General features: G+C 45.2%; 2 protein-coding genes across 3 annotated transcripts in view; both read right to left on the reverse strand.

Annotated features, from left to right (window-relative positions):
* Positions 1 to 421: 421 nt before the first annotated feature.
* SLC39A2 (solute carrier family 39 (zinc transporter), member 2) lies at positions 422 to 2,309 on the reverse strand. 2 transcript variants are annotated; one of them, XM_006835481.1, is made up of 4 exons: positions 2,195 to 2,309; positions 1,739 to 1,869; positions 1,473 to 1,517; positions 422 to 1,054 (listed from the first exon to the last, which is right to left on the reverse strand). In XM_006835481.1, exons 1-4 carry the CDS (start codon positions 2,307 to 2,309, stop codon positions 422 to 424), a joined length of 924 nt encoding a protein of 307 aa, XP_006835544.1. The 2 variants fall into 2 exon arrangements, with proteins under 2 accessions (XP_006835544.1, XP_006835545.1); XM_006835482.1 differs by lacking the exon at positions 1,473 to 1,517 and having other exon boundaries at positions 1,706 to 1,869.
* A 5,035-nt stretch (positions 2,310 to 7,344) lies between these two features.
* Positions 7,345 to 14,186, reverse strand: part of METTL17 (methyltransferase like 17) — an 8,836-nt gene continuing 1,994 nt past the window's right edge. The window contains exons 4-14 of the mRNA XM_006835483.1: positions 12,657 to 12,738; positions 12,317 to 12,398; positions 11,677 to 11,750; positions 11,218 to 11,312; positions 10,780 to 10,850; positions 10,478 to 10,585; positions 10,164 to 10,232; positions 8,380 to 8,430; positions 8,088 to 8,180; positions 7,523 to 7,707; positions 7,345 to 7,450 (exon numbers count right to left, since the gene is read on the reverse strand). Of these exons, the coding sequence (XP_006835546.1) occupies positions 7,345 to 7,450; positions 7,523 to 7,707; positions 8,088 to 8,180; positions 8,380 to 8,430; positions 10,164 to 10,232; positions 10,478 to 10,585; positions 10,780 to 10,850; positions 11,218 to 11,312; positions 11,677 to 11,750; positions 12,317 to 12,398; positions 12,657 to 12,738 (1,016 nt within the window). The remainder of the gene's footprint in view (positions 7,451 to 7,522; positions 7,708 to 8,087; positions 8,181 to 8,379; positions 8,431 to 10,163; positions 10,233 to 10,477; positions 10,586 to 10,779; positions 10,851 to 11,217; positions 11,313 to 11,676; positions 11,751 to 12,316; positions 12,399 to 12,656; positions 12,739 to 14,186) is intronic.

The raw sequence follows: 14,186 nt of genomic DNA on the forward strand, positions 1-14,186 counted from the left end.
GTGAGGGGTCCTGATTCCAGGAGAAAATACTGCATCCAAAACTTGCCCTTTTTACTTCCCACTCTACCACTTCCTGTACCAGGCAGCTTCTAGGCAACCAGGAGAAATAAAACACAGCATGACTGAAGGGGAAGGGTACAACAGACCTTTAATGACCACAATAGCACAAATGGAGCAAGAGTAAAATCTGGAGTGATGGTCTTTATAGCAATTCTCCAATTTATAGGCATGCAACCTAAACATCCTTTTCTCAATCCTGGGTGAGAAAATGGATTTCATGTATGTAAAAGCTGGGGTTTAGTCCATGGGGATAATGCCTAGTGAATGCCAGTTATCCTCACTGAAGAAACAGCCAAGGGCCAAAGCCACTGGGAGTAGGCAGGTCATCTTAGATAAGTCCTTTAGAAAAGTCAGGGATCTTTCATGCCCACAATGCAATAATGGCCATGAAGGCGAACCCAGCAGCTACGCAGCCCCACTTGGCCAGAGGGGCCTCAGGAACAGCTAATTCCCGGGGCAGAATTTCTAGGAAGGTGACATATAGGAAAGTGCCAGCTGCCACTCCCTCTAATATTGCCTGGGCTAGTCCCCGCCCTCCTTCAGAGTCTCCTCCAGCCACAGCCAGGGCTACAGCGAGGCCCAGCGGGGACATGAGTGCCAATGCTAGTATGGAGAACATGGCCCATCGTGGTCTAGTGCCTATCTGCGCCAGCCGCAGTCCTACACCAAACACTACCAGCCCCTTATGAGCCAGGACAGCAAGACACAGCTGCAGGGTAGCTGCCACTGTTGGCTGAAGTCCCACAGCTAGACCTTCAAACACCGAGTGAAAGGAGAGTGAGAGCAAGAGGATGAGGGCTCGAAGGGGACCCTGTGATGATGAAGGTAGGTGTCCATGGCTGTGGAGTCCAAAGACATGAGTCCCATGCCATTCCTCCTCTTGCACTGTTGATCGTTGAGTAGCCCCAGGGAAGCATTGCAATACCAGCGACTCCAAAAGGAAGACCAGGAAGAAGCCCAGGGAAATGATGAGCTCTCCATAGGGATATCCCATCTAGGGGCAGAAAGCAAGGCTATGAGATGGGAAAGGAAGTGAAGACAGTGTATTGGATGGGCATGGGATTAGGAAATTGAAGAGAATGGGGAAACATGGTAACAGGACATAAAAAAGGATGGGGAAATGAAGTCACGAGTAGATATGGACATGCAATAAAAAGTATGCCAGAGGGCCTATGAGACACAACATCAATAAGGTTAGAAGTATAGGAAATGATATGAAACATGTCAAAAGATCCAAGGAAAGAATAAAATGAAGTTTTGAAACTCAAAAGGATTGGAGTGGTTCTGTCTGAGCTGAGGAGCAGAAGGGGCTCCTGGTACTCCTCACATACTTCCCTCACAAGGGTCGAGGCCTGAAGGGAGTTACTGGTTCACTTTACTCTTCAGGTAGGGGGCTTTTAGGGAATGCTCACCAGAGGTGGATCAGGAACATCAGAAGAATTTCCCTCATTTCTGTCCTGTTCTAGGGAGAAACAAATCAAGAATTAGATGGGGGATGGAAGAGCTCAGTTTCATTGCTCTGTTCCTTAAAGCCCATTCAGAATTCCTTTCATCATTGCACACAGTACAAGAGCTTTCACCCAGGCCCTTGACTCTATCCCTTTTCCCGCTTTCTTCTCTTGGTTCTGTTCATCATTCTAGTCACATAGCTCTGCAAATCAGCATCTCTGTCTCTCACCTGTATTATAAACTTCTTGATCTCTGATTCAATTTCTTCCAGAGCTTCAGCTGTCATGTGCATGAACCCTGCTCCCAGAAAAACACCTGCAGAAGTACAGCCCAGGAGGCTGAGGACCTGCCGGTGGCAACCTAATAAAAAGCAGATGTCACAATCCAATTGGAACTAAGGAAACAGGAAACGTGGCCGTGGAGGAAGAGGCAGCACTCAAAATTCCAAGCGTGGGGATGATGAGAGAATCAGAGCAAGGCGTCAGGATAGGGCTGATGTAAGACATCAGTTATCGGGACAAAGACAGAGTAGGGCTGTGGCACTGTAGGATAAGCACTCAACCACCACAAGGTTGACTTGAACTGCAAGGTTGGCAGTCCAAACTTACCAGCCACTCCTCAGAAACCCATACGGGGTCGCTATAGGTCGAAACTGACTAGACGACACTTAATAACAACAACATACCTGTGGCTATATGAATCTGGAACCATTTGAAGCAAATGGGAATAAGTCCACAGACCAGGGTGAGAACCAGCAGAGCAAAGAGGCAGCCGACTTTGACTCCTAGTAGAAGGTCCATCCCTGGGATGTAGGAAAAGCAGATGTACCGGATGACAGATGGAGTTATAGTCTTTGGAGCAGGAGTGGTAATTTTAGGTGGTCAAAGCTGGAGTGTCCACTCAGCCCTGAGTGTCAGGAGACTCTTGGTTTCCTTTCTGCTTAGTATGGCCTCTGTGCAGAGTTGTATAGCTGACTAGGGCTCTGTCCCCACTTCCCGCCCTCTCCTACACGGAGGCCCCGCCCGGCTCGCACCTTCCTGAGCTTCGCAACCAGAAACTCCAGACTCCCAGCCAGGCACAGCCCAGTGCGGTGTGACTTCTCCTCCTCTTCAATACTGTGACGAATCCAAGGGCTGTGAACAGTCTTAGGTCATGCCTGGGGCTGACTGAATCTAAAATGGGAGGTCATAATGTTTTGTGCTGGGGACAATCTGGTCCTGCCTCACTCAGGACATTTGATCTAAGCCTTCCTTCCATATGCCCTCCACCCCAACCTTACAGGAGGTTGCTATGCTGACACTTGAACCGCACCCTTTAAGAGGGGATTTGGGGCCACCTGTGGGTAATGAGGTGGGGCTGAGGTGATACTGCCACTGCTCTGTGGGAGCTAGGATGTGAGGGACTTCCCCCTTTCCTATAACCCCAGCAAAACCCCTGTAGGCATGAAAATGTCTAGAACAAAGTTTTCTAGTATTGCAACACTGATAGTGTCACAACTTCCAACTGTGCCTCCACTTCCTGTTCTGAATTAGAGGAGCGGGTCTGAGAACTTAAAGATAGGGAAAACGGTTCTATCCCAGAAAATGTAAGGTCTAGCGGGGAAAATAGTACTACACCAAATAAATTGAAAGGTCTTGGGCATACATGGGCGGCAATGGAAGATTCAGTCCTGACTGGAATAAACTTGAGGAGAATGTTTGTGATAAACTCCAGGGTAGCCAAGGGACCTTGGGAAAGACGGAAGGGAAGGAGGTAGAAAATAATAGAGGCTCTGCAGCTGCTGGTTCCCCTATTCAGGTACCTGGCTAAACAACCCTGAGACCTGTTGAGCCAGTTCTCAGAGAGCTGGGGGTGGCTGTCCCCACTATCCCAGGCTGCCTGCCCTGAGAAGCTTTGGTCCCTGGCAGAAGCAGTAGTGTTTACAGGAAAAGAAGAGCTTGAGATTTGTGTGGAAGCTTCGCACTGAGAACTTGAGGAGTCTCTTTACTCTAGGGTGGGCCAGGATAATGGAGTTCTGGTGTGGCTCTGGAAGATAAGCACTAGACTGCTACCGTAAGGTTGGCGGTTCTAACATCCCAGCCATTCCTTGAAAACCCTATACAGCACCACTGAGTTGGAACTGATTCAACATACCTCTCTCTCTTTTTTTTCAAAATGTTTTATTGTGAATTATGTGATAGTTTATATGGGAGAACATTCGTTTTACATTCATCCTATCATATATTGTTTCATCACCATGGTTACAATCCCCTCCATGCATCATCATCTAACCAAAAGGTATACACTACAAGCCTGCCCGGCGGTCGTCAGCACACAGCCCCTTCTCCCTCTCTGTGTCTAAAGTCCCCAACTGCTCCATCTCTCCACGGCATCATCTCTGCCTCCATCTCTGGCATCACTGCTTCTCTGGGTAAGGTCCCGCTCTCCGCTCTTCTCCCTTGATTGTCCCAGGGACCTCCGCTCGTAGGCTGAAAAGTTAATCACTCCCCTCCTTGCTACAAAACATCTACCTTTACATTTCCAACCCTCATAAGCAGTCCTTATAACAATTATTCACTATTGTATCACAAGAGACCCATCTCCATTTCCTTTTATCAGCTCCGCCTAGATAGATTGGATACTACTCAGTGGAGATTTTACCTTCCTTCATGCCCTCTGAATCTAGGTTCCTTCTTGAAAGCTTGTAAGCCAGTCACTGCTTGCCTTTGTAGCCCCACCCCATTTTGGATAGCCAATGTCCAAGTTGCCCATCCCTGTCTACTCTGTGTATGGAGGGGGTGGGAATGATCCTTGCTGTAAGGATTTGTCTCCTCTTTTGAACTACTGCATCCATAGGTGTAGGTCAAGTTCATCAAATTGTATCAGATTTTGCTTTTCCCCCCTCTTTCTTCTTCTGGTTGAGCTCTGATCATCCAGTCATTGAAGCTAGGTCAAGTGGGTATTATCTGCAAGTGTGGGTGTTCTTGTGCATATGCCCTCTCTTCTTATCAGCTGGATGATTCACTCTCCACTGTAGTCCTCCGTGGCTGTGTCACTGACTCTGGGCCCAAGAGTTCCCAGGTCTTGCCACACTGCTGGCCAACCAGGTCTCCACCTGGGTTCACAGAAGTCTATTGAACATTGTAGGGCTTCATTGCTATTTTCCCCTCACTTCCCCTTATCAGTGACGAGCGTGGTCACCAATCAGAGCGTGTATTCCCATTGAGTCTTAGTCTTGGAAGGGGGTTTAGACTGAGGGGACCTGACCACTTGTCTTGATTTCTCCTGGGCGAGCAACTTGCTTATTCTTGTAGTAACAGTCGGTCTGCCTATGTTGTTTTGTATTTTTCCTGTAGGTCTTTCTTTCAAGAAGTATCTTCTGTTCTTCTTGCCACTCCAGGCTGGTCTGCTCGTCCTTTCAAGTGGAAATTTCCCATCTCTGAAGATCTGGATGTGGTTCAGGCTTCCACCTATATAGTCTTATGTAATGTAGAGGCTTCACAGGAAGCCTCCTTCACTGGGCACTTGTAGCCCCATTTTAGGTGTTCCAATCATTTATAGGCAGAAGACGGACTTATAAGCTTTCTATGGTGATGTTTCTGGCTATTCCTTTCTCTCCCCCTCCAGTGTCTATTTTATAATATAATGCACAATTCAAAAGACAGTCAAGCATCTTAACATTATTCCCCCCTCTCCCCCATTCCAACCATGACTTAATCTCTGTATCCCAGAGCCCTGTTGTTCCAAGGTTGTGCATACATCATTTACCTTTGTCCCACTTAGCCCAAGCAAACCTGCCTAATTGTTCTCCCATCTGCTTTGTTCTTCCATTCACCTCTCCCTTCTTGTATATTTCCCCCCTCCCCAGCACCCAAACTATCCTGTCTATTCCCTGCCCTGTGTTCCACCTTTCACTCCCACCCCTTACCACCGCCCCCCACATTCCAGCAAAGAATCCACCCCCCTTTAGTATGGGTTCTTTTTCTTAATCTTTTACAGTAGTGGTCCTATGCAGCATTTCTCCTTTTGAGACTAATTTCACTCAACATAATGTCCTCAAGGTTCATCCACGTTATGCGGTGGCTTGCAGCTTCCTTGTTATTTTTCAAGGTAGCGTAGTAGTCCATCTTAAAAGGGGATCTGGTGGTGCTGTGGGTTAAGCACTGGGCTACTAACTGCAAGATAGGTGGTTCAAACCCACCACCCACTCAGTGGGAGAAAGATGAGGCTGCTTGCTCAGTAAAGGTTTAGTCTTGAAAACCCTAAGTAGTATTTCTACTCTGTCCTGTAGTTGCTACGAGTTGGAATAGACTTGAAGGCAATGGGTTTGATTTGGTTTGGACACCTCTTTATTTCTTTCAGAGCTAAGGATTTATTAGGCAAGTTAACAGGTTACAATTCATGGTCACAAATTCTTAGTTTACAGTTGTTCCAGTTAGCTGCTGTTAAATGCCCACAGGACACATCACTAACATAAGCCTCAGCCTGAAGGCACTTGGCTCAATGGGTCAACAAACCTAGTTTTGAGGCAGCCTACTCTACAAGTAAGTTTCCTGCAGGAAGTTACTCAGCTTTACTTGCTCTGTGGGCTGAGAATCCCACTGCTGTCTCCTGCTTCAGTTCTCGGTTCTGCTTCTGCACAACCTGGTGTCACAACTTCTGTCTCTAGGTCCAGGAGGTTCAATGTGCATGGTTCTTCAGGTCCAAAGGACATGCTGCACTCCTGGTTTGCTTCTTTTTTTCTTTTTTAAATGTTTTATTGTGAATTATGTGATAATTTACATGGGAGAACATTAGTTTTACATTCATCTTATCGTATATAATTTCATTGCCATGGTTACAATCCCCTCCATGCATCATCAACCAACCAAAGGGTATACCCTGCAAGCCTGCCCCATCTGCATCCCACCCCCAACCAACGATTGTCAGCACACAGCCCCTCTCCCTCTCTGGGTCTAAAGACCCTAGCTCCAGCTGCTCCATCTCTCCACGTCGTCTCTGCCTCCATCTCTGGTATCACTGCTTCTCTGGGTAGGGTCCCGCTCTCCACTCTTCTCCCTTGATGGTCCCAGGGACCTCCGCTCCTAGACTGCAAAGTTAATCACTCTCCTCCTTTTGCTACAAAACGTCTTACATTTCCAACCCTCACAATCAGTCCTAATAACAATTATTCATTATTGTATCACAAGAGACCTATCTGCATCTCCTTTCATCAGCCCTGCCCAGACAGATTGGATACTACTCAGTGGAGATTCTACCTTCCTCCACGCCCTTGGGATCTAGGCTCCCTCTTGAAAGCTTGTAAGTCAGTCACTTCTTGCCTTTGTAGCTCCCCCTATTTTGGGTAGCCAATGTCCAAGTTGCCCATCCCTGTCTACTCTGTGTATGGAGGAGGTGGTTTGGATACCTCTTAAAGAAATGAGTTCTAGTAGTGTAGTGAGTTACAAGTTGGGCTGCTAACCACAAGGCCAGAAGTTAGAATCTATGAGCTGCTCTGCGGGAGAAAGATGAGATTTTCTGTTCCTGTTAAAATCTGTTGTTGTTGTTAGATGCCATCGAGTCGGTATTGACCCATAGCGACCTTATGCACAGCAGAACGAAACACTGTCTGATCCTGGGCCAACCTTGGAAACCCTATACAGGGTCATTACGAGTCGAAACTGACTTCCCAGCACACAACTACCACCACCACCTCTTAATGAATTACAAAAGCCATTTACATTCTTTAAAAAATTTATTATTAAAACCTCAAACAAGCAGACATGTGGGACTATCAGTATTACCATCCTTCCTGGATACCAGGAAGTTTCAGTCTTGGCAGGCACGTTAGAAGAAAATACTGGTTACATGTCCTTGTCAACTCTCAGGGGGATCCTGAGCAGGGGATGGAGGAAGTTCAGACGGAGTGATTATAGGTAAAAGATCTCCCCAGGAGCTCACCCGGGCACAGCGATACAAATCCCTGTGGAAAAGACATGTCAATGTGGGCTGCAGTCTTGCCACCTCCCACTCATTTTGATCACACTTTCTGTACCTGCCATGCCGGCGGGCAGTGATCACTGCATGCTGCATATGCCCATCTGCACAGCACAGGTGACAATGCACATGACGTGGCCGTTTAAGAACAGGCTGAGTGATGCGAGGCCAGCGATGAGCTGCCTCTGGAAGGCCACGAGCAAGGATCACTAGAGAGAACCTCTCTTCCCTTGGATTCTTGTTCTAAGATAAGGAGATAGACACAGAGGAAAAAGATCTGGGAAAAACTCCTTGACCCCCTTTCTTATTAAAATCATACACACGCAGGTTCTACTTGATGTTATTAAGTGCCGTGGAGTCGGTTCCAACTCATAGTAACCCTGCACAGGGTTTCCGAGGCTGCAAATCTTTACGGGAGCAGAAAGCCTCCCCTTTCTCTAGCGGAACAGCTGGTAGTTTCGAACTGCCGACCTTGGGGTTAGCAGCCCGATTCATAACCACTACGCTACCAGAGCTCCTACTATACCCATGCAATTCTCTAGATCCTCCAGCTCCTCCCACTGGACTCCTTTTCCTCTGGTTTTCCCAGGCCATTTTAGCGCTAATATTCCCAGTGTACATACCCAGCTGAAGGGGATGGGATGGTAAGGCTGGGAGAAGCTGCAGGCCAGGGGCTTAGAAGCTGTCGACTGGGGACAAGGAAGTTCATGGGGACACTATAAATACACATAAAGACAAGAGACAAGACAAAAAAAAAAACCATGGACCATACAGCTGAGAAACTAGGAGGGATGGTGTCAAGTGTGAGTAGTGAACCCCTGAGAGGAAAATGGATAGGTCACAAAGTAGCAGAGAGTGGCTTCGTTTTATTCTCCCTTTTCGTGAGTTCGGATCTGTTGCAGGCAGAATACTCACTGGAGCAAAGACAAAACCAGATTGAGGGTCCACAGGTGACTTCTCTTTTCCCTGAAATACAAAAAACAAAGGGGGACTTACGGAGGTCTGTTCTCACAATTCAATCTTTGTACCCAGTTAAATTAGGAGCCTGATGACATAGTGGATTATGAATTGGGCTGTTAACCACAAGGTCAGAGGTTTGAACCCACCAGCCCCTCTGTAGGAGCAAGAGGAGGCTTTCTGCTCCCGTAAAGATTTACAGTCCTGGAAACCCTACACTCTGTTCTGTATAGTCACAAAGTCCAAATTAACTTGATGCCAATGGGTTTGTTTTCCCCCTCAGTTAATCGTGAACATCTTTAACAATCAATTCTATCCTTAGAGTTAAGCTTGCTGTTTCTCTCTATATAAGTAGTCACTGGATTATAAAGGCAATCCATTCCTAAGTGAATCTCTAAGAATTTCTAGGTCAGTGAAAACAGGTATATACAGTTCATATTTAGCCTTACTTTAGTGCAAGGAAGAGGCCCTAGAGGTGCCGTGGGTTAAGCACTGGACTGCTAACTAACAGGTCAGTGATTTGAACATACCAGCTGCTTTGAGGGAGTGAGATGAGGCTTCTGTGAGATGAGTCTGCTTCTGTAAACATTTACAATCTGTGGAGCAGTTTTACCCTACCCTGTAGGGTTAGTGTGCGTTCCAATCAATTTGATGGGTTTGGTAAGTTGAAGCCTTTATGATGATTCTATTGCTTTTAGTAATTGAAAAGCTTGATGTGCTGCAATGAAGGTGACTGTGAAGAATCTGTGGTGAGTATAGGATAGAGTGCTGGTGTGGCGCTGTGGGTTAACACACTGGACTGCAAAGCTGGTTTGATCCGCAAGGTTGGCTGTTCAAGCTCACCAACCACTGCTCAGAAACCCTGCACAGGGTTGCTATGGGTTGGAACTGACTCAGTGGCACCTAACAACATAGGATGGTCAGTCGTTTCAAAGATAATGCAAATTTACATAATATTAAAGCAGGGCTTCAAAACAGTGCTAGCCCACTCAGCGATGGTGGCTGACAGCACAGTTTTGAAGGTGAGACATTCCACAGTCTCTGCCGATAATCCAATCTCATACATCAGGCTCCTGAAAGGGCTCACTATACTTCTCTGAGTCTCCCACTCCAGAGCTTTCCCCACTCTGGTTCCTGTGACAAATCACCCAGATTGTAACAGTTCAGGTCGGTTTTCCTTCATCGTCCGTGACAGAACTGGTTGGAAGCCCTGCATTGACGGGCCAGTAGGAGTGGCCCACAAGTGTGTAACCTGGGAACTGCCTATACTCCAATAAAGAGCAGCAGGAGAAAGGCAGAGACTCAGAGTTTCCCTTTTCAGAAAGTTCTCCTCTCCCACAGAAACAAGGTTCTTGGCTTACAATGCTGTAGACTGTTGGGAGTCCTGGTGTGGCTCTGTGGCTTAATATGCCAGACTGCAAAGCCGTTTGATCTGCAAGGTAGATTAGCGGTTGCAAACATTTTTTTTAAAGGGCCAGGTAAGAAATATTTTAGGCTTTGTTAAGCAAAAAGGAAAAAAATCTATTTCTACCTCTACAACTCTGCTGTTGTATAAAAACAGCCATAGATAAGGGAAAAATGAATGGATATGGCTCATATGGAAACAGGTAGCAGTCCAGATTTGTCAGCTACTGCCCTATAGCTTCATGATGCCAAGTTTCCGGAGTGAGCTTCTTCAGTTTTTAAGGGAGTGCCAGTAAATGGTGATGTAAGGACTGGGGATGAAGGAGAAGGAATCTGACCTGAAGGACTAGGTCCCTGGCATCCATGAGAAGGCGGTGTCCAGCCTTTGTTCCATTCTCCACCAGTATCTGTTTAAGCAAAAGCCCTGAATTACATGAAAGCATTAATGCCAACAGCTTTATATGAGCATTCACAGATGGAGTGGGCTCCCAAAAAGGGAATGGGTACTACATATAAGATGTGCTGGAGTCCCTAAGAGGAGGAATTTTTAAAAATGGTCAAGAATGAAGACAAGTTCCCCTGGAAAGAAGTAAAGGCATGAATCTTATGAAACTGTTCTGAGATTTTAAGAGAATAAAGGATCTCAACTCACCAGAAAATGACTTGTTTTGCGCCACAAAGTTTGAACTACTTCATTGCGGTCAGCTTTACTGGGAAGTTCACTTAGGGAAAAAGCTGATACCACCACATCAAATTGTACCTGAGGACCAAGACAAAACATATTCCAAACCCACACGTCTCCTTATTCCATGAATACAGCAAAAAGTCTTGCTCCCTAAATTTTTTCCACTGCTTTCTTTTATCTTCTAATACTCAAGCTGGATTGGAAAGCTGAGGCCACTGTCTTCATCTGCTACATTCCAAACTTGAGATACCCCAAATACTGTCACTTACCTTGGGTGAGACAGGGAGAAACTGCCTGAAAAAAACACCTGGAATATAAGGCTCCTCAGATTCTGAACCAGCTACAGAGAAAAGAAGACACGGCAACTATGAATGTACAGAAGTTACCAGTAACCAGTATGAGTATTCAGACAAGAAATGTGGCCTTAAGAATAAATGCAAACACCACGTGACAGTGAGCTAGGGTAAGCAAATATTTAAAGAGCAGGGAGGCTCTTTGGTTTCCTGTAATAGTAATCTCCTCCAACCCATCTATCCACAGTACTGCAAATGCTTTTACCAGCCTCTGCTTGAACATAACACTGTAAGGAGACCAGACTTAGCCTTCTGTCTTCTCCTCTCCTCCTCAAGAAAACACGCTGTTTAGCACCACTGTGCTTTCTTAACTTCTTCACTTTTGGAAGAGCCCTTCCATATAACGCTCCTCACCTTTCAGTAGCCTTTCTGCTAAATCCAACATAGCAGCTGAGCTGTCCACACACATATATTCACGTAGACTCTGGCCCCAAGTATTATGAGCAGCCCTAAGATGGCAAAATAACAACCACCAGTTCTCATGACAATCAGTCATCCCTACAAGAGATTAAAATGGTTGGGAAAACTAACATTTGTAAGCAAAGTTTTTGACCAATATGTACAACCTATGCTCTGTATTGCTCTCTTTCCCATTTTTTAAATCTTTCTAAACACGTGATTTTTTTCTACTTGACATTTCTTTAAATTCTTACCCCATTTCATATACCTTTTTCTTGGATGCCTAATCTGAAGGAAGAAATATTCTAATTCCCAACTTTCCTATTTCCCTCTGGTTTTCCAGTCTCTTGATGTTGAGGTGTATATTACTCTCCTGAGCTAGAGTTTGTAGAGGAAGAGCTGACGGTTACTTACCAGGTGACAGAACCAGTACCCGAGCCAAAGTCCATCAAAGTTTGTGGCTGGAACTCTGGAATCCGAGCCCGGATCTGGTAAAATACACAATGCACCACAGGAAGCTAAGTATATGCTTATTTAGGGCCTTTGTTGTTGTTGTTGTAAAGTGCTGTGAAGTCAGTTTTATTTAGGGCTTTGGTGGTTATGTGCCATGGAGTCAGTTCCTTATAGCGACCCGGTAGAGGGTTTCTGAGGCTGTACATCTTTATGGAACCAGAAAGCCTCATTTTTCACCCATGGAGCGGCTGGTAGATTTGAACTGCTGACCTTGTGGCTGGCAACTTAGCTTGCAAGCCACTACGCTACCAGAGCTTCTTATTTAGGGCCTTGGTAGGTATAAATTAGGGGATCATGACAAAAGAAGTGAGAGGTGAGTATCTTGAGGTTCTTCAGAAACTTTTTGTAGAATAGGAAGTTCCTAAAACAGCGATTCTGAACATTTCTTGAATCACAGATTCCTTTCAGAGGATAAAAAGAGCCTTTAAAAAACAAGCAAAACTATATGCAAAGTCCCAAGAATGCTTATCCCAGAACACTACTTTATGAATAAACAAATTGATGATAAAAGGGTTCAGGTTGGAAGTTGAAGGACTTTTACCTCATGGAATGCCCTGGAGACCGCTGCAAAGCCACCGTCCAGTCTTGCTGCCATATACACCAGACTCAGTCCCTCATTGTAGCTACCAGAAAAATTAGGCACAGTCACTGGGAAAATAGCCTCTATCCTCTAGTTACTTCCTAGATTTTTAGGAAACAAAATCTTTGGAAAGGTCTTTTCCAACTCAATCCTTTCACTTCCTGACAAAGATGAGTCCTAGGGAACCTTATAATCCACGTAGTTTTTACAAACACTAAAATCACTGTGGAACTGTACTTCTCCGACTCTCCTTTTAAAGTTAAACTTTGCTTTCTTCTGAAGCCCTTCTAGTCAGCCTTACCTCAGTTTCTGCCAATGGTAGGTAGTCCTACAGAGGGCACTCAGCACAGCTTGATGAAGTTTCTCCTCTGTCTGCACTGGGTCTGGGGTGAGAACAAGGACTGGAGGTGAGGACCTAGGGAGAATAGGGCTCAAATCTAACATCTGAATATACATACTTCCCGTCCAACCTGTACATACAACCAGAACCCTTTTACCATCAGTTTTTTTTTTATAAAGTAGTGCTCTAGGATAAGGCTTCTTGGGACTTTGCATGTGCTTTTTTTTTTGTTGTGATGATTGGCTGTGCAGATCACAACAAACTATAGATAAAATTGTGAAGAGTGGGTCTTCCTGAACATTTAATTTTGCTCATGAGGAACCTGTATGTAGATTAATAGGCAGTCATTCAAGTAGAACAATGGGATACTGAATGACTTAAAATTAGCAAAGGTGTGTGGTAGAGTTGTATCCTTTTACCATTCAATCTGTATGCTGAGTAAACAATCTGAGAAGCTGGATTATATGAAGAATGAGGCACCAGAATTGGGGGAGCAGTCATTAAAAACTTGCGATACGCAGATGACACAACCTTTCTTGCTGAAAGCAAAGAAGATTCGAAATACTTATAATTGAAGACCAAAAACTACAGCCTTTAGTATGGGTTGCAATTCAATGTAAAGAAAATGAAAATCCTCCCAACTGGACCAATAAATAACATCATGATAAATGGAGAAAAGATTGAAGTTGCTAAAGACATCAGTTGGCTTGGATCCACAATCAATGCTATGGAAGCAGCAGTCAAGAAGTCAAATGATGTATTATATTAGGCAAATCTGTTGAAAAGACCTCTTTAAAAGTGTTCAAGAGCAAAGACATCAGTTTGAGGACTAAGGTCTGACCTAAGGCATGGTATTTTTAATAGCCTCATAAGCATGTGAAAGTTTCACAGTGAATAAGGAAGACTACAGAAGTTGCATTTGATACATTTGAGTTTTGGTGTTGGTGAAGAATATTCAAAGTATCACAAACTGCCAGAAGAACCACTAAATCTGTCTTGGAAGAAGTGTAGCCACAATGCTCCTCAGAAGCGAGGATGGTGAGACTTCATCTACTGTACTTTGGATCTATTACCAGGAGGGAGCAATCCAGAGGACATCATGCTTGGAAAAGTGGAGGGTCAGCGAATAAAAGGAAGACCCACACATTATGGACTCACAGAGTGACAGTAAAAATTGACTAGAGAGTAACAATTGTGAGAATGGTGCAGGACCAGACAATGTTTCGTTCTGTTGTGCACAGGGTCACTAAAAGTCACAACAGACTCAACAGCACTGTACAACAATAAACTGCCCCACACCTATCTCCATCCCACCCCTTACACACATGGCCAAGGCTCAAGAGAGAAACCAAACTTAGAGACAGTCTTTAAGTAAGGGCAACACCTACATTATATCAGGTACTAGTCTGTGTCTAAGGAGCTCTGGTAGCGTAGTGGTTACGAATCGGGCTGTGAACCTAAAGGTCAGCAGTTTGAAACTACCAGCTGCTC

The sequence above is a fragment of the Chrysochloris asiatica genome, unplaced genomic scaffold (assembly GCF_000296735.1).
Source record: "Chrysochloris asiatica unplaced genomic scaffold, ChrAsi1.0 scaffold00017, whole genome shotgun sequence".
Taxonomy (NCBI): Eukaryota; Metazoa; Chordata; class Mammalia; order Afrosoricida; family Chrysochloridae; genus Chrysochloris; species Chrysochloris asiatica.